The sequence below is a fragment of the Equus asinus genome, chromosome 13, assembly GCF_041296235.1.
Source record: "Equus asinus isolate D_3611 breed Donkey chromosome 13, EquAss-T2T_v2, whole genome shotgun sequence".
In the NCBI taxonomy this organism is placed as follows: domain Eukaryota; kingdom Metazoa; phylum Chordata; class Mammalia; order Perissodactyla; family Equidae; genus Equus; species Equus asinus.
In genome coordinates, this window is record NC_091802.1 from 47392061 (window position 1) to 47412714 (window position 20654).

General features: G+C 36.5%; 2 protein-coding genes across 5 annotated transcripts in view; one reads left to right on the forward strand and one right to left on the reverse strand.

Moving 5' to 3' along the window:
• The window catches only part of SMURF2 (SMAD specific E3 ubiquitin protein ligase 2), a 115443-nt gene that overhangs the window by 19056 nt on the left and 75733 nt on the right, over positions 1–20654 (reverse strand). For 2 of the 4 annotated variants that reach the window (XM_070482068.1, XM_070482066.1), the window contains exons 5-10: positions 19587–19652; positions 15521–15605; positions 13383–13466; positions 10385–10587; positions 7682–7766; positions 2664–2822 (exon numbers count right to left, since the gene is read on the reverse strand). In XM_070482068.1, coding sequence (XP_070338169.1) covers positions 2664–2822; positions 7682–7766; positions 10385–10587; positions 13383–13466; positions 15521–15605; positions 19587–19652 — 682 coding nt within the window. Of the gene's footprint in view, positions 1–2663; positions 2823–7681; positions 7785–10384; positions 10588–13382; positions 13467–15520; positions 15606–19586; positions 19653–20654 lie in introns of all 4 variants that reach the window. The other 2 variants (XM_070482067.1, XM_044745630.2) reach the window with 1 other exon arrangement.
• The window catches only part of LOC139040101 (translation initiation factor IF-2), a 113844-nt gene that overhangs the window by 15712 nt on the left and 77478 nt on the right, over positions 1–20654 (forward strand). The window lies entirely within an intron of this gene.

A 20654-nucleotide genomic window follows, 5' to 3' on the forward strand; every position in this document is an offset into this window, starting at 1 on the left:
GTTCCCAAAGCATATATCTGAAATAGGACTTGTATCTCAAATTATCTAAAGAATTCTCAAAATTCAAAAATTAAAAACTCACTTTTTTAAAAAAGGAGGCAAAAAATTTCACCAAAGAAGTTATACAGATGGCAAATAAGCACATGAAAAGATGCGCAACATTATTAGTTACTAGAGAAATGCAAATTAAAACTACAGAGAGATACCACTGTACACCTATTAGAATGTCTAGAATTAATAAGATTAACTATACCAAATGTTCAGCAAGGATGTGGAGCAACTACAACTCTCATACACTGCTGGTGGGAATGTCAAATGGTACAAGCACTTTGAAAAACAATCTGCAGATTTTTAAAAAGTTAAATATAAATCTATCATATGATGCAGCTGTTCTACTCCCATATATTTATTTATCCAGGAGAAGTGAGAGCGTATGACCATACAAAGACCTAAAATAAAAGTCTGTAATAGTTTTATTTGTCATAGCCCAAAACTGCAAACAATCCAACTGTCCATGAACCGATACTAAATAAACTGTGGTATATCCATACAGCGGTGAAAAGAAATGAACTACACACACAACAACAGAGACGAATCTCAAATAATTATGCTGGGTAAAACAAACCAAACAAAAAGGGTACATACTGTACAAATCCATTTATCTAAAACTCTAGGAAATGCAAACTAACGTATAGTGACAGCAAATCAGTGGTTGGCTGAAGATGGGGTGTGTTGTGGATTGAATGAATTGTGTCCACAAAGATACAGTGAAGTCCTAACCCTTGGTACTGTGAATGTGACCTTTTAGAAATAGGGTCTTTGCAGATGTAATCAAGTTAAGATGAGGTCATACTGGATTAGGCTGGCCCTAAATCTAATTAATTGGTATCCTTATAATGAAGAGGGAAAGCTGGATCCAGACATACAGGAAAGAAGATGTGGCATAATAATAAATACACTTTAGTCTTTGTCCTGGGTTCCTGACACAGAACTCCTAAAATCCTTGCAATTTCCTGAGTGAGAGAGAGAAGTCTTTTCTAATGTTTGGTCTTTGTCCCCAGTTCCAGATACAGAGCTCCTAAGTCTCTAGGAGTTTCCTGGGTACAGGAGCATTTTTTGTTTTAATGAGGTAAGTCTGGGTGGGCTCCTAGTTGGCTTCAGGATGGGGGCTGGTCGCCAGAAACACTGAGGCTTCATTAGAAGCTTGGAACTTTCAACCCCATCTCCCCAACCTCTAGGGAAGGGAGAGGAGCTGGAGACTGAGTTAATAATCTATCATGCCTATATAATGGCATCTCCATAAAATCTCCTAAATGGTGGTGTTGAGAGAGTTTCCAGGTTAGTGAACACATTGTGATGCTGGAAGAAGTGAACCATCTGGAGAGGGCATGGAAACTCTGCATCCCTGACCCCATACCTTGCCCTATGTGTCTCTCCCATTTGGCTGTTCCTGGGTTGTATCCTTTATAACAAACTGGGAAAAGTAAATAAAGCATTTCCCTTAGTTCTATGAGCCATTCTAGCAAATTACCAAACCCAAGAGGAAGGTCATGGGTACGCCTGATTAATAACCGATTGGTAAGACGTGTGAGAGGCTTAGGACTTGCAATTGGCGTCTGAAGTAGGGACAGTTTTGTGGGACTGAGCCCTTAACCTGTGGGGTCTGACACCAACTCCAGGTAGTGTCAAAATGGAACTCAATCACTGTACACCCATTTGGTGTCTGGAGACTTGGAGAATTGGTAGCTTTGAGGAAACAACCCACATTTTGGTGTCAGAAGTTTTGTGGGTAGAAACATCACAGAAGGCCAAGTGCAGACAAAGATTGGGATGATGTGTCTACAAGCCAAGGAACAGCAAGGTTTCCAGAGTCACAGAACAGATTCTCCTTCAGAGCCTCCGGAAGGAACTAACCCTGCTGAGAACTAGACTCTGAACTCCTAGCCTCCAGAACCGTCAGAGAATGAATTTCTGTTTTAAACTACCCAGTGCGTGATATTTTGTTACGGCAGCCCTAGAAAACTAACACAGGTAGAAGTCCCACAGGAAGAGACAGGAGGAATTATAAAGAGGCATGAGGAACCTTTTGGGGATAATGAGTATGTTCACTATCTTCAGTGTGGTGATGGTTTCACGGGTGTCTAATATGTCAAAACTTAAATTGTACACTTTAAATAGGCACAGTTTATCACATGTCAATTACATTTCAATAAAGCTGATTTTAAAAAAAATCCAAGGGTACATAACAAGCTCATTCATAAAGACTTGTGTCCTGAAAATGGAAAAGAAGGCCTCAAAATGAAGGACCAAAAAAACCCAAAAAATCCTCTAGAATGGATTCAGCTATCCAGGAACTATTTCTGATGCACTCAGGGGGAAAAAATCACCCCATAAAGCAGCCTGTCTCTTCAGGTGTGTTAGGGTATACCTTTGATACAGATCTTCTTCCTAACATTTCAGGACAGGTTCCTACTTAAACACAGTAGGATTAAAATATTCATATCAGAGTAAAACTTGCCATACTCTTATATAAAGTTTTGTTCAACAAAAGTAATTTATAATTGAAGAGAGCAGACGTTCTATCACATTTATTACAAAAAGCATGTCTCAGTCTTCTCTTGTTCAGAACTTGCATTTTACCATGTATTGTTTCAAAAACTTACTTTAGAACTAAATGCAAGTTAGCAGAGAGCCGAGGATCTGTAAACTGTGTTGTTCTGTTGTTATGGTCAACGAAATAAACTCTGCCTGTTGCCGTATTACGGATCTCCCATCCAGGAGGCAACGGACCAAGCTCTTCACAATTGATGTTGCTAAGATCCCTGCAAAAACAAATATAAAATAAAAAATACCTCATTGCTGTGCCTGCTGAGCCAAGCAAGTATAAATGACACAGAACAATTTCATGAAGTCTGAGAAAATATACTGTTTCAGAAACTTGAGATGTTCAGCTGGAATCTTTAATTCCCAATGGTTTAACAAACTCACATATTCAAAACCCAATCCGTAAATGGCTCAGAAATTTATCACATAGCCTACATTTTTAGTAAGTTCGTTCCTGGGCTTTAATGTAATACAGATTTTAGATTAATATAAAAGCAATCACAACATTTGCCAATATAAACTGTACTTCAATACTTGTCTGACAAAATACTATTTTATAAATGTCAGTGATATAGGAATTAAATGTTTTCTAAAATTCCCTTCAATTATTTTTCTTTACCACACCATAAAATTTGTGTAAATAAATATTCATTCCTTGATTAATTTTAAACTTTCCAACGAAGCAAAACTGGGAATGTTACTGAAATTACAATCCCGAAAACAATCACAATACATCTTTTAAAGGATAACTGCTCCATTTTGAATTTTGAAATCTATAAAGCTGGTGAATGAAGAATTTTAAGACGCCTAACGAAGAATGCCCTAAGGCTTACTGCTACAATAAGAAAAGCAAAAAGACTTCTAATGGACCAAAGATCATTATTATTATTATATTACACATTCTTAAAACACTATTACATGCAGACAAACATTTACAGGACTTTAAAGAAAGCAGCATGTCTAATGTAAACAAACTATAACAGATAATTATAATGACAAATCTCATCAAAATCATGTTTTAAAAATTAAACCAGAAAAAGACTTTTCCTGAAATAACCTCTTTGTGGTCATAATGAGACAGATGAGGGACACACATAAGCACCCACAGATTTGTTGAAACAATGATTTTGACTTTCTGCTTATAGGTGTTCCAAGAGATTCTTCTGGTACAGAACAACTAATATTTGGAAAGAACACACTATTTGAGACTCTGCTAGTCTCAAAAGAGGCAAAGGAAAAAGTTCCAAGAATCCTCCTCAAATTTTTTTTAAAAAGTGAACTGAGCTGGAGCTAGTACCCAAGTGGCAGCAGGCAGATGAGCAGGGCTGCTGGAGGGTAGTTGTTAATTAGGAAACTCAGCCCCAGGCCAGCAGCAAGGTTGGAAAAGGAAATATGGAACTTCCCCACTAAACTGAGAACTCAAAGGGCGGATGAAGTGCTTCCAGGAAAACAACCTAAATTTCCACTTTAGGTCCACATAACTCCAACCAATTAAGATCAAACTCAAAATCAAAGATCACCAAACACTTCAGAAGGGAAAGTCAGGATGACAGAGTCTCAGTGAAAACCATAAACCACATGATTAGATCTCCAAGCCCTGTCAGAGATCAGACAGAACAGCTAAGATATGCAACATTAAAAAAACAAAAGGGAACAATTATAAAGACAAACTATCAATGAGAGATTATTAAGAATGAACAGATAGATTTTTTTAATGAAACTTTTAGAAAAGCAATTATTGAAATCAAAGCGTGAATAATTCTTTTGATGTAATGTAGAATTTTATTTTATATCATTTTACTTAGAATTTTATAAATCTATAGTCATACATGGGAGAGCTCTAAAGAACTGATTAAAAGAGCAGAAAACTGAGGGCCAGCCTCATGGAAAAATGGTTAAGTTCGAGTGCTGTGCTTTGGTGGCCCAGGGTTTCGCTGGTTCAGATCCTGGGTGTGGACCTAGCATCGCTCATCAAGCCATGCTGAGGCAACATCCCACATAGCACAACCAGAAGGACCTGCAACTAGAATATACAACTATGTACTGGGCTTTGGGGAGAAGAAGAAGAGGAAAAAAAACAAAAGATTGGCAACAGATGTAAGTTCAGGTGCCCATCTTCAAAAAAAAAAAAAAGCAGAAGACTGGAAACAATCTTTACGGGCAATTGGGAAATTAAAGAAAAGTAGAATTCTATGCAGCCATAAAACGTAATGCAGATCTGTATTTCAAGACTACACAGTCAGTATGCAAAATAATGCATAACAAAGCATTAATCATTGTTTTTAAAGAGAAATGCAAAACATGATAAAATGGGACTTCTCTGAGAAATCTAAGTTTACTGATCTTTAAAGTTAGTTTTAAAGTGTCTGAGTTACACAATTTTATAAATGTCTTTGATTGAATAGTGACGATATTTTAATAGAACCTAAATATTTATAGCCTGCTTTGATATAAGATCTTCCATACAAAAGGCTAAATATTTACTAAAGGATGCTCCAAAACAAAAGATACAATATAATTTGTGTGTTTGTGAAGAAGATTGGCCCTGAGCTAACATCTGTTACCAATCTTCCTCTTTTTTTTCCCTCTCCCCAAAGCCCCAGCACATAGCTGTATATCCCAGCTGCAAGTCACTCCAGGTCCCCCATGCAGGACACTGCCACAGCATGGCCAGATGAGCAGCGCACAGGTCCACCCACAGGATCCAAACCAGTGAACCCTGGGCCAGTGAAGCAGAGCAGATGAACCCAACCACTCGGCCACGGGGCTGGCCCCTATGATATACATTTTTAAGATAATTTGGAGCAGAGAAACTAAAGAAAAGAAAAATAATCCTGAGTATTATTTCATAAAGTCATTATTCAATACTCAACATGAAATACTCTTAAACCTTTATAGAAACCCTATACTCATTAATGGAAAACTGACATTTCCTTAGGAGTAAGAACATTACCAGCAATGGTGCCAAAATCTCTCTCAATTTCAGCTTTGAATGCCAGCTAACATACTATTCTTCCAACAGATAGCTCAAGATAACTTTTTCACTATTGTAAATCATTTAATTTAAAAAAAATCATTTTTCTTCTATACATCTCCTTGCAATGATTTTATTTTATAGAAAAGCTCTTTATTGACTTTCAATTTGATTAACAGAATCCAAAACACTTCTTTTCATAACTTACATAACAAAACTGTTATTTCCAAAAGTCAGGCCCTTGGATTTTTTAAGTGAGCTTATTAATAAAACAAAAATTTCCTGGGGCCGGCCCAGTGGCATAGTGGTTAAGTTCACACGCTCCACATCAGCGGCCCAGGGTTCCCTGGTTCGGATCCCGGGCACGGACCTAGTACCACTCATCAAGCTACGCTGTGGCAGCATCCCACATAAAACAAAGGAAGACTGGCACAGATGTTAGCTCAGAGCCAGTCTTCTTCACACACAAAAAATTTACTCTCCATTACTTTTTTTAAACTAACAGCTTATATTATCAAGACACAGAAATGGCAACCTTGATAAAATAAATAATAGCACATTTCCTTAGCTGCCACCTCAAAAGATTCTCATTAAGTTCTATCACCAAGTAAAACATTTTCATTATGAGAATTTTATTTATGAATAACTAGAGAGTATCAAAGCAATACAAGATCAGCTAGTCACTCACATCTGTTTTTGATTCAAATACATGATTCTTGACATGTAGAGCTCTGAATATAAGCTTTAGGCAGAAAACTATCTCTTGACCTTCCATGAATCCATTTTTTTTTTTTGGAGGGGGATGTTGCACTTAATACAAAAAAAATGTATTATTTTATGTATTATGTGTGCAGTTTACAAAGCACATTTAGAATTTAATTTAGAACTCATCCTTTTTTTGCAGCTTCAACAGGACTACTTGGCACTCTGTATCTGGTCATTAGAAAATAACTCCAAATAGCTAATTAGTGTTTGAAAAACTTATTTATACTAAAACGTATCAAAAGTTATGTTGAATCACTAAACTGATTTGTGTGTCATTCCATCTTCTTGAAGTTAAGACAGCTGACATTTTGGTTAATAAATGCACTCAACAATGCCTGCAGTTCAAATGTACAAGTTTGGGCATTTTTTAAAAATTTAGGGCCAGCCCTGTGGTCAAGCAGTTAAGTTTGTGCGCTCTGCTTCTGCAGCCCAGGGTTTCACTGGTTCAGATCCTGGGTGCGGACACGGCACCACTCATCAGGCCACACTGAGGCAATGTCCCACATGCTACAACTAGAAGGACCCACAACTAAAAAATATACAACTATGTACTGGGGGGATTTGGGGAGAAAAAACAGAAAAAAAAAAAGATTGGCAACAGTTGTTAGCTCAGGTGCCAAACTTAAAAAAAAAAAGGGACAAAAAAATTTAATTTAATTAGGTTCTTTCTTTTTCCACAATAAAATGAAACTTTATTAATGAACACGAGAGAAAATTGAATACACTTATATAAGTTTAAAAATAAAACTTCTTAAAACAAGTCTAACCAGAAATAAAAATATCAATTTACTACCCTTTAAAAAAAAGCGTATGTATGTTTTTATAAGATTTGTATGTTTTTCTCCAGGTCAATTTTCAAACTCCTAAAAGATCCATGTTTTTGCCGCAATTTTTTTTTTTATTCTTTTCCCCAAAGCCCCACAGTACACAGTTGCATATTCTAGTTGTGAGCACCTCTGGTTGTGCTGTGTGGGATGCCACCTCAGCATGGCCTGATGAGCAGTGCCGTGTCCATGCTCGCGATCCGAACCAGCGAAACCCTGGGCTGTCAAAGTGGAGCGCGTGAACTTAATTAACCACTCAGCCACAGGGCTGGCCCCTGCCCCAACTTTTTTAAGGGTGAGCAGGGAGAGGGACCGGGGACTAGCTGTGGGGTGGGACACTCGGGTGGAATCGCAGAGAAGTAGGTAGACTTTCTACTAAATGTCAAACTGAAATGACTATCAAAAAGAGCCAAACTTTTACATAAGCTATTTTAAGAAATTAAAGATTAAATAAAGAAATCTTAAGTAAAATGGATATTCAATGGTATGAAGAGTATTTAGAATATGTTCTTACCTAGGCACTCTTGGATCATGCCATGTGCTCACACCAGTCTGAGTATGTAAGAAATATACCTGACCTTGTTGTGTTGTCCTCTGTTCTGTAAAATTAAGAAACACTAATAATAAAAACACATTTAGAATGTCCAAATCAAAGACAGATATAGACACTAGGATGATATTATATTAATAGGTAAATTCTCCAAATTACCAATCCATTTTATTACAAAAAGTTGCTTTACAAATCATTTGTTCTGAACTCAGAATACATTTTCTCCTGGAAACAATCTTCTAAATGGTGATGAGGGTCACAGGTCAGCTATCTAAAAGCCAACTACACTTATAATGTGGCTCAACTACTAACCATGTTGCAATGGAAAACAGAAAACAAGACTGTCACAGTACCAATAATTAAACAAAACAAACATGATGAAATGATCTCTTATTTGTCTTAAATGTGAAGCCTGAGGGAAACCAAAAAAGGCTCAGAGAAAAAGCCTAGCCAACTTTGGGGAGATTCTGGGGAGACATGCAGCAACTGCCAAAGGGTTGCAAGCTGGTAATGCTTTTACATTATGCCTAACTTTATTTTAAAAACGTATGTTTTTTTCTTTTCTTAAGAGTGTGTATTCTCAAGACTACATTTGGACTCAAACAACAGCAAAAAAGATGGAATATAGCAGAGACAATCTATAGTCAAAAGTGGGCAAAGATGGGGGCCAGCCTTGTGGCACAGCGGTTAAGTTTTTGCACGCTCTGCTTCAGCGGCCCAAGCTTTGCCGGTTTGGATCCCGGGTGCGGACCTACGCACTGTTTGTCAGGCCACGCTGTGGCAGGCGTCCCACATACAAAGTAGAGGAAGATGGGCAGGGATGCTAGCTCAGGGCCAGTCTTCCTCAGCAAAAAGAGGAGGATGGGTGGCAGATGTTAGCTCAGGGCTAATCTTCCTCAAAAAAACAAAAAAGGGCAAAGATGGAAAAATAACCAAGTTAGAAAGAGGAGGACTAAAGAGCAAGTGTGCATATCAGGGAGAAAAAGGCAAAGGGGAAATTAACTCAAAGTCCTTGAGAGAGTGAAGAAGCCAGGGCAAAGAGAAGGAATCTGTGAAAGGGTTTCTGCAGTGGTGGTTTTAGTCTTTATTTATGATTTTAAGCAACAAAACCCACTATTCCTTAAATAAAATCTAATGAAAAATTCCCACATATAAAATGATAAAACTATTGCTAATATTTATTAGTATAAATTTAATTGCTTATAAACCTACAATAATCAACTTAAATTTTAAACTTTTAAAAATTATAACCATAAAATGTTTATAATTGGTTACAGATGACAGCTGCACTAATTTCAGCCTTGGTATCCACTTTATTCCTACGTTTTGGTTGCACAAAGTTTTTTTTAATCCAAATCATACAAATATTGTAAAAGTATAACCATCCCCACTTCAAACAGCTTGCCTTATTATCTCAATTAAAGAGAAATGGCAGGAGATACTTTATTCTACATTCTGAACATTAATAATAACAGCTAAAATGTACTAAGTGCTTTCTATGCAGGACACAGTATCAGGCACTTTACACGAAGTTATTTCTTCCCGGCAACAAACCTATATTGTTGGTACTATTATTTTCCCCATTTTATAGAATATAAAACTGAGGCTCAGAGAGGTTAAATAATGTGCCCAGGGTCACACAACTAACATGTAGCAAAGCCAGGATATGAACCCAGGTCTGTCTGTCTTCCAAGCCCATACTCTAATCACTGTGCTATAAGTTAACCTGCGTGGCACAGCACAGTTAATGGACAAATTAGTGGGTTTTCTTTTTTTAATTAGAGAGTTAAAATACCTTAAAAAATAAAGTTAGCATCATGCATTTGTGCAACAGTTTAAAAAATATTCTAGAGTAAAAATAAAATACAAGTTAGATCAGGCAATTCCCAATGTTGGTCATTAGGTGTCACCATCAGCCCAGAATAGTTTATCTACAGGCTCTCAGGAGGGAAAGGATGCAACTTCGTTAGATTTTAGCAAGAAAGGCGAGAACAACTGAACCGAGTTCATACTATCCCAAAGAGTGTTCACAAGCTGTGAGTAATTTAGAAAGTTCTGTATTCAACCAGGAGAAGATTCATGTCATCTTCCACATGAAATTCTACAATTCAGGAAATTATCTAAGACTATAGTAATTTTACACAAACATAGAAGTGACTAAATCATTTACAACAATAACCCAATCACTCAGATAACCCAAAATTATAGACAATATAAATATGATATAAAATACCATCAGAAAAAAGCTTTAGAAATTTCTAAATACACATGTCTAGAAAATTACATTGCAGGTCTGACTTCAGATCACCATTATCAATAACAATACTATCTCCCTTCATACAGTGCCTGTTTACAAAGTAGCCTCACATTGTTTCATATGCTCCTCACAATACCGTTGTGCTAAGGAGAGGCATCATTCATCTCATCTCAATATAGAAAAGTAAAATGGCTGAGGTTAAATGACCAGCCCAAGGTCAAACTGTCGGTTAGGCAGTCTTCTAGCACTTCAAAGACTTTTCAAAGTTGGGAGGTTTTACATTTACTCTTATTTTCATGCAGCACCCCTAAACCCAGATTAATAACTTCTTTAAAAGTTGATTTTCTGGCTTTCTTAGCAAGCTAAAATCAGTACACCACACTTTATTTTTCCTCTGCTAGTTGTCATACCATAGCCTTCTGGTAGGTCTGGAGGAGTATGTAAATGTGTCCTGCTCATGTAATTTCTATGTCGTTGTGACCTGACTCTCCTCTCTGCCAGTCTGGGATCTGAAGACTGTCCACATGTTGCACCATTTGTTCCACTAATTGGAGTGTTCTCATCAACAAAGCAGCTAAGAGGTCTGCCAGGACTAGAATATTCAGATGCCGGTCTATTGAAAAGTAACAGGGGAAAAAAAGTTACTCAACTCAGATATCAAAAGGAGAGTTCTCTAGACAATGTACGTACTGCAGTAACAATCACTTATAAGAAAATGTAATGATTAATATAAATATAATGATTTCAAGAACTCTGAATAAAAGCCTAAAGCCTCTAAGCACCAAAGAAACTCAAGTGATAAGCAGATTGTCAATCACGTATTTCATCATTTTATATCGATCTTACATTTTATATGAAATCCACACATCTGTAGATGTTAGCACTAGCTTACAAAGCACTACAGTAGTCCTCCCTTATCCATGGGTTTGCTTTCTGCTCTTTCTGTTACCCGTGGTCAACCGCAGTCCAAAAATATTAAATGGAAAGTTTCAGAAATAAACCATTCCTAAGTTTCAAATTGCACAGCGTTCTGAATAGCATGATGAAAACTTGTGCCATCTCGCTCTGTCCCGCAAATCATCCCTTTGTTCCTCCCACGTGTTAGTCACCTAGGCATCTTGGTTATCAGATTGTCTGGTACTGCAGTGCCTGTGTTCAAGTAACCTTTATTTTACTTAATAATGGCCCCAAAGCACAAGAGTAGTGATGCTGGCAGTTCAGATATGCCAAAGAGAAGTTACTGTTTTCACTCTCTTTCTGTGCCAAATTCTTAAACTTTAGCACAGGTATGTATGCACAGGAAAAAACATAATATGTATGGGATTTGGTACTATCCACTGTTTCAGGCCTCCACTGGGAGCCTTGGAATGTCCCCCGAGGATGAGGGGAGACTACTGCACTTGACTCAGCTACAGCTACCTCTCAGACCTGATTTCCCAGCATTCTCCCACTCTGCTTCTGCCACACTGACACTCTTCCTGCTCCTTGAAGGTGCCACGGTCGTTCTACCCTTAGTGCTGCAGAGTAGCTCTTCCTTCCACCTAGAATGCTTTTTTCTCCTTTTCTCCCTAGGCCAGGTTCCTTTTTGTCATTCAAATCATAGCTTAAGCTTAAATGTCATCTCTAAGAGGTCCTTCCTGACCTTCAAATCTAAAGTAATCACCCAGGCATTTGAGAGTACATCACCTTACTTCCTCAGCATAGCAATTATTTCTCATATTTTTCTTATTTGTATCCTTATTTTTGACTGTCTTCCCCCACCAGAATATTTGAGAGAAGAGTCTGCCTAGTTTGTTCCCCACTATATACATCTTCTGCACCTAGAATAGTGTTTGGCATATATGTAAGAGTAGCTCAATAAATATTTATTGAATGAAAAAAAAAATTGATCGGGGGCCGGCTCTGTGGCCGAGTGGTTAAGTTCGCACGCTCCGCTGTGGCAGCCCAGGGTTCGGATCCTGGGCGCGGACATGGCACCACTCGTCAGGCCACGTTGAGGTGGCATGCCACATCCCACAACTAGAAGGACCTGCAACTAAGATATACAACTATGTACAGGGGGGTGTTTGGGGAGATAAAGCAGAAAAAAAAAATTGATTGAACGAATAGAGGATAGAAGATAGTCTGTCTCTTCAAAAAGCTTCCAGTCTACTGGAGGTCATCCAAAATAAGAGGATAATAAGAGTTAATTTTTAAAGAAACATTTATAATGCGATCAACTTTATACATGTTGAAATTAAAGTCAATTTTAACAGTCCAATGAGTCACAAGGAAATGGGCTTCACTAAAACACTGACATAGATATACATTCATTTACACTCAGGTATAAAAATGGTTCTTTTGACTTCAATAAAATCCTTGGCAGTTTACTACTAGAAATGCAACTTTCAAGTATTTTTTAAAACAGGAACGTAAGCGAAGCTTTTACCTGAGAATCATAATATAATAGAAAAACTGTAATTCAATGAGTTAAGCAATTCCTCTCCAATAAATAAAAGTAGGTATAACTAATGAGAAGCACTTGATATTCTCTGCCTGGTGGCAGTCCTGATAAGAAAAAAACCAAACTGGGGCAAAACAAACACTGAACAGAGGTGGCAAAAAGACTTTGTTCTTACTGAAAAAAAAAAAAAAAAGGAAAATTCAGCCACTTATCCCATTTATTTTCAGTTACTTAAAAAGCTCTTCCTTGGAGTTTCCAAAAATTATCTTGCATCCCCATGGCTTTATACACTAAGCTCTGAAGGCCTTTCTGCCTTGTTCACTGTTATTGCCCAAATGCTAAGTGCAGTGCCTGGTATATAACCATTTCGTGAACTGGATGATGGCTGTTACCACTGCCTTGAACACCTTTCATCACCTTCCCCTCACCTGGCTAAATTTCAACATTCTTCAAGATTCGGTTCACAGATTCCCCTCCTTCAGAGTTGTCTTTGCAAGTTCTACCATCCCCTCACCCCTACTCTAAGTCAGGAGCCCACTACATGGTCTCAGATCATCTGATTCTTAACCACAAACCTTACTGGACGCAATATAATATAATCATCCCCCTACATGACTGATCAAATGGAGAGCCTGTGTATGTATTTTGTTACAGCCATTACAATAACGGACTCAAAAAAAAAATTTTTAGGAGTCCCAAAAATAAGATGATTTCTCAATTTATTCATTTAACTTATTTAATAAATATTTATTGAGTACCACTGCAGGCCCTGAAGCTACAATAACAGAATGACCTGCTAAATAATCTTCACTGAAAATTACTTTTTAAAAATAATAATGGCACTTGCTGTAGGATCTACTGATCTAGAGCAGTATAAACCAAGAAAAGCTGACAGATAAACAGAAAGGGATGACTTCAGCAGGGCGAACAGCATAGACCATGGGACGATACTTGCATGTTCTTACCGTGTTGGACGTTCCCACTGCGTAGTTCTTGTTATGTGGTTTAGATACTGGATTCTTCCAGAGGCAGTTCGTCTTTCTTCCCAGCTTAAATAAAACATCAAGAGATGAGGCATTAATAAGAAGCTGGATACAGGATGTTTTTAGTGCAATAACCAAGCCAGGAAGACATCTGCTGTTATGAATCAGGAATGACAAAATGAAATATCAATACACAGATTATAGGAATTTTTTCAACTTCTTTTAGAACTGTACAATGTATCTCCTGGAAGTTTGAACCTTCTGAAGTATTTATACCAAGGTGTGACCAATATTTTCCACCAGCCAAACTCAGAATTTTTCAGTAACGTCAACAATGCTTAATTGATTTCTCCAGAATTTAGTAGGTAAAAAGGACTATACTAAAAATAAAACTCACACATAATTTTTTAAATTAAACTGGAAAAGTACATAAAAGCATCTAGCCTACCGAAACTAATTTTTTAAAAAGCAAGAATGCCACTTCTTCCTCAATATTTTATTAATTCATGTAACAAAGAAATAGGCAAATGACTACAGAAATGTGGTAATGTTACATTTCCACCAAAACATTGGCAGAGGTTTGGAGGCCTTAAAAAATAGAAAATAAAATGGGGCTGGCCCAGTGGCGTAGTTGTTAAGTTCGTGCACTCTGCTTCAGCAGCCCGGGGTTCACCAGTTCAGATCCCGGGTACGGACCTACACACTGCTCATCCAGCCATGCTGTGGTCACATCTCACATACAAAATAGAGGAAGACTGGGACAGATGTCAGCTCAGAGACAATCTTCCTCACAAAAAAAAAAGAAAGAGATGCTAAGAGGTTTTTTCCCCCTGTGATTACAATTACAGTTCAATAATATAGACCAAGTTTAGAAATAATAAAGCCTACAGTATTATAATTGTCTCAATATTGACTAGTTATTACATCCTAAACTTCCCCTTCAAAAGTACCATAACCTACTTCACATCCATAAAAGTTAGCAGATCTATCAAGAAGCTAAAGTGATCTACAAACAGACTTAAATTATAGCAATTTTTAACAGTTTAAACAAAATGAGAAAACACCAAAGCTTGGAAGTAAAATTTCATGCCAAAAATAATTTAAGTAAAAACTTGACCAATCATACACTTTAAATGGATATAATTTATTGTACGTAAACAATACCTCTATTGAAATTAATCAAAAATACTTAGAAAGTTAAAAATAAAATCAGAAAAGTGTCAGAACTAGTATCAAACAAAGATAGAGAGCAGCTATAAAAAGCAGGAGCTTCGGAATCAAGGCTTAAATTTGCATTCCAGTTTTGCCCTCTGCTATGTGGCCTTCAGCAAGTTACTTAACTTCTCTGAATCTGTTTTTTTAATCCGTGAAATGAATAAGGGTAACAATAGTAGTAGCAGTAGTAATAATTATAGCTAATTATTTATTAAGCACTAACTATATGCAAGACTGTGCTAAGTACTTTTCACAAATGATATCATTTAATCCTCACGATAATTTATGACATACGTACTATTATCATCATCCTCTTTTATAAATACATATAAACCAAAGCTTACAGAAGTTAAAGAAATTGATTAAATTCATAAAGCTCATAAACAGAAGAGTAAAGATTAGAACCCAGGTGGTCTAATTCTAGAATCACATGCTATGAGAATTAAATGATATAAGGTATTATATAAAGTGCTTATAACAGTATCTGACACATGCATGCCCAATAAATGTTAATTATTATAATTACTATTACAGAAATTCTCTATTCCATCCCTCTAAATAGAGCAATACCTCAAATTCAGCACCCTATATGCCCTGTTGTGAATAATTTAATCAAGTGAAAAAGTTTTCTTTTAAATATATAATATTTACAGGAGAGTTACATTTGTCAAGAAATTTGTCTCCTAGTCAAAACTCTTAAAAAACAAATTTAAAATATCTAATTCATGGATTATTTTACAAATTTGTTGTGACAAGATCCCTCAGCAATTTTCCAAGAACAAGGAAAACTCTAGGTTCTGGCACTGGTTAGCAAATTTCTAAAGTTAAGTATACAGTAAAGACCAACTTATTTCTCATTCTTTCAGGGGTATTACCGATGTATTTCTCTAATGACTTCAGCTTACCCGTCTGGTAAATCATTATCAAACAAACGGCTGCAGTCCACGACTTGTCCTCCTGTGCCTATTCGGTCTCGGGACTGAAGACTAACTATTAAACAACAGAAAGATTTCTAAGAGCAATAGCAGTAGAAAGAATTATTACAATTTAAAATGTGTACCTTTAAAAGATCTCTGGCTTAGCTTATTTTAATCCTTTAGAATGAACTCTTTAGTTTCTACTATATTCTGTCATTTCTTTCTCCATGAGATTTTTCCCTTTAGGAGTGATATTAGAATTTTAAGGTTTTCTACACTTTATCTTGTTCATGACGGAGAGTCTAATTCCTTTTTTCAACATCGTAATGGGACAACGCAAAGCTACTATTGCACTTAAGTAGAGGCATAACATATGAAAGTACATTCATGTACAGGGAAATTTGAAAAGTTCACATTAACTTCGGTTTAATTCTTGATCCATCTTTAAAAAAAAAATACACTAGATTCTAGCAATAGGGCAATACTTGGATTCCATTAGTTAAAGCAGTACATCATCATGCAGTGTAGTATTAAACTACCACTATAAACTTGGAAGCAAGAGCTGTGAACGCCAGACCTGGCACTAACAACTAGTTTAGCATTATCGCCTTGAACAAAACACTTAACATCTTTGAGGTTTAGATAATCCCAATCTGAATAATGAAGAAATTAGGCTAAACGATATGCCTGAAGTCCTTCCTTGCTGCTCTAGTATTCTTTAATTCTATTTTTGGCAACTCTCCCAAGAGACAGAAGTGATAGGCAAACCCGACTATAACCCAACTGCTTAAAGAATTAACAGATTACTATACAAAGTATGACATTTAAGACTCTTCATTCCAGGAAAGATCTCAAAATTCTGAAATATTTCAGCTCTGTAAAAATTTTGAAAAATCAGAAAGTTTAACACATTACTCCTTTACCTAAGTTAATTTATAGGAGACAACACTGTAATACACCTCCTCAGCAAATGTAAACAAAACATTACGTGAAAATTATACTAGAAAACTATATTAATCAGTTTTTATACAGAAGATTAAAGTGAAATGCTTACCGAAATACAATCACAGTAGAAACAATGTTATTTTCTCAGTAGCTTTTTTTAAGAATAATGTTAAGGTTCAAAGTTAAGGACTTTAGGAGCTTCAAGGCACATCTCCAGAATGCTGCATTACAACACACCTAAGCAATTTTTAGGTGGGATTGTGTAGCCTACGTCTAGCAATACATAAGATGCATCACAGAAACTCTATGTTTATCAGAGCACTGTTCATAATATTAAAAGATCAGAAACAACCTAAATGTCTAACAATAAGGGACTGATTAAACTAATTATTTGCCTACTATGGACTACCATACAACCTTAAAAATGCTACAGAAATGTACCCATGGACAAAAAAAAGATATTTAGGACAGATTAAAGCAGGTTATTTAATCTTTATAGTATAATCTCATTTGTAAAAACATGGAGAAAAGGTATACATCAAAGTGGTGACAATGAGGCCATGTTATGGGTGCTTCTTAGGTTCTCTGTATTTTTATTTGATTTGATAACAAAAAGCAAAACTTCAGAAGAGACGGAAAGAATAAAATAATTTTTTTTTAAAGATTGGCACCTGAGCTAACAACTGTTGCCAATCTTCTTTTTTTTTCTTCTTCTTCTTCTCCCCAAATCCCCCCAGTACACAGTTGTATATTTTTCAGTTGTGGGTCCTTCTAGTTGTGGCATGTGGGACATGGCCTCAGCATGGCCTGAAGAGCGGTGCCATGTCCGCGCCCAGGATGTGAGCCAGTGAAATGCTGGGCCGCAGAAGCGGAGCGAGAAGACTTAACCACTCGGCCACAGGGCGGCCTTACATAACAGTTTTAAATGCAAGGGAAAAGATTTGTAACCCTTGAATCGAGCAAGTCAATTTAAGAGAGTTTTTTCTAAGGTTACAATCAAAAACAGGATAAAGCTAAGTGTACAAAAATGTATGTAAGTTCCAATGTTATAATAGCAAAACATCATAAAGTTCAATGATTAATTTATGATATATTGATATAATTATCCTTTAAAAATCATTAATTATAAACAATAATAATAATTATAAACACTATTTTGTTTTTAACAGGAAGAAAGCAAAATAAAAATTTTATGTTCACTATAATTAAAATCATAAAAATATACACATATATGTATAGACAAATACTAGAAGGAGATACATTTTTTTAAAAGTTAGTGTTCTAGCATACTTTTCTCCATTTTTCAAAAAGATGTTATATACAAAGATGCTATAATTATTTGTAAAGGTGTAATTCAGCATGAACTAGAACTCATTCTGTTCTTAAATGATAGAATTGCAGGATCATAAAAGCATAATGTTTGAGTCCAGCCTGCCTCTAATATAAACATCAAATTTACATAAGGCCTTCAAATTGAAAAGACAATACAGAGGGGCCAACCCTGTGGCAGAGTGGTTAAGTTCGTGCACTCTGCTGCAGCGGCCCAGGGTTTCACGGGTTCGAATCCTGGGTGCAGACATGGCACCACTCATCAGGCCATGCTGAGGCGGTATCCCACATGCCACAACTAGAAGGACCCACAACTAACAATACACAATTATGTACCAGGGGGCTTTGGGGAGAAAAAGGAAAAATAAAATCTTAAAAAAAAAAAATTTATAAAAAAAAAAATACAGAGACATACTTTAAAGTAAAATATTCGGGGCTGGCCCCGTGGACAAGTGGTTAAGTTCGCGCGCTCTGCTGCAGGCGGCCCAGTGTTTCGTTGGTTCGAGTCCTGGGCGTGGACATGGCACTGCTCATCAAACCACGCTGAGGCAGCGTCCCACATGCCACAACTAGAAGGACCCACAACGAAGAATATACAACTATGTACTGGGGGGCTTTGGGGAGAAAAAGGAAAAAAATAAAATCTTTAAAAATAAATAAATAATAAAGTAAAATATTCTTTTTTTTATATAGTATACCTCAGTAGGTATATTTTTAACAGCTAACAAAGGAAAGTCTGCTATTTCTATAAATGCAAATTTACACCTAGTAAAACCGTTTTGTTACTACTAGATACTAGTTGGCAAGCATTACATAACATGCCAAATCACATAAAGTAGGAACAATTACATTTAAAAATCTTGTACGCCAGGATTTATTTTTGAGATGTTTTTTACTCTCTTTTCAACCTAAATATGACAGGAATCATCAATAATGCCACAGTGTAGATACTTCCCTGTGATAACCACAATAGGGCTTTGTTATGTTGCTACCCTGGCAATTCCCTATGAACCTACTTCATTGCCTTGTAAAATCAAGTCCTTTAAGTACCTCCAGTAACTAAAACCTCTCTGCTGGGGCCATAATAAAATCTTTTTACTCTTAATTCTGCTCTATAGTGAAGTGGTAAGATTCCAACTGCATTTTTCTTCTTTAATTGAAGAAGTCTCAAACAAGCCCACCTCAATGTCCTATCACACTATGTATCTTGATCAAACCTCAATTCACCAATTCTTAGGAGAAATCTCAGGAAATTCTCCACAAAGTCTTTCCCTCTGAGTCAATTCAAGATAGCCCATTAGCACACCAAGGGCCTTACAAGTAAGGTAACAATTTCCTCTTTTTCCAATCAGTGCTATCCTACCATTCCGCATTCTAGTTTTTTCAATTATCACAGATTATTTTAAAACTACAAAATCTTAAACAAAGAGTTCAATAGAATATTCTCTTTTTACTCGAAAATCAGTTTGAGAATTATTTTCGGAAAACTTTAATACCATCTATAAAGTCTGTCTCGGTGCTCTATTATACCTGTACACTTAAAAAGAATTCCTTCCTAAAGGATCACTAGTTCTTCACAACATTAGGAGCCTGCATATTTTTTTTTTTAGATTATTAAGTTTTTTAAAAAATTAAGTTAGCCTGGATCCTGACTCCACTGTTCAAAGTATTTTACATGACTCATATTTAATTCATGCCAATAAAATGAAGCTACAGTCATTGTACATTTATTTAAAGGCATTTAGAGTTTAGGTCAAGTTAAAAAAAATCCCACACTTACCTACTATCTGTCCTCTAACAGTATCATTGTCATTTGGCCCAAGTTTGCATAGATCCAACCTCTGATCTATTTCAAATCAACCAAAGAAAAAAAAAGCAATTAAAAAACAAGCTGGTATCAGAGATTCTAACATCTATAGAGTGATGATAAATTTCCACAATCCATTGGAAATCAGGTCTATCATTTAAATAATTAATGTTTTAATGATGAAACAAATGTTTAAAACTGTCTAACTGTATATATAATTAATGTAAATATCTCAACAAAAGTTTTGATAAATTCGGACTTCAAAAACCATAAGACACTGGTATGTACGTTGCCAACATGCAGTTACTTTCTCTCCAACAAAAATTTCAGACCACTTCAGTCTGAGTCTTGGCTTAATACCGAATAGTTGTTCTTAAGCACTTATCCCTGAGTCTTGATTTTCTCATGTATAATAGCAATACTTACCTCATATTTTCTAAGATTAAATCAGATAATCACGTAAAACTCTTAGCAGAGTACCTGGCACATAAGGGTTCAATAAACGTCAGTTGTTGTCATTATTATGGTTATTTTTTATCCAATCCATTCAAATGACCCCTACCCCCCCCCACACACACACAAAGTAAGTATTAATAAGAAGCCAGTACAGGGGCCGGCCGGTGGCGCAGCAGATAAGTGCGCAAGTTCCACTTCTGCAGCCCAGGGTTCGCTGGTTCAGATGCTGGGTGTGGACATGGCACCACTCAGCAAGCCATGCTGTGGTAGGCATTCCACATACAAAGTGGAGGAAGATGGGTACGGATGTTAGCTCAGGGTCAGTCTTCCTCAGCAAAAAGAGGAGGATTGGCAGCAGTTAGCTCAGGCCTAAACTTCCTCCAAAAAAAAGCCAAGCATAAAAAGATATGGGTTGGAGACAGTTCTGCTACTAACTCATCTAGGGGCAACTCACTCATTCTCTCATGCCTCATCTATAAAACAGATGTAATACTGGCCTGGCCAGTTGCAATGTCCAGTAAGGAACAGTGATACCCACAGCATGTTGGTTTTACTTTAATTGTAGCGCTTATAACTAAATTCCTT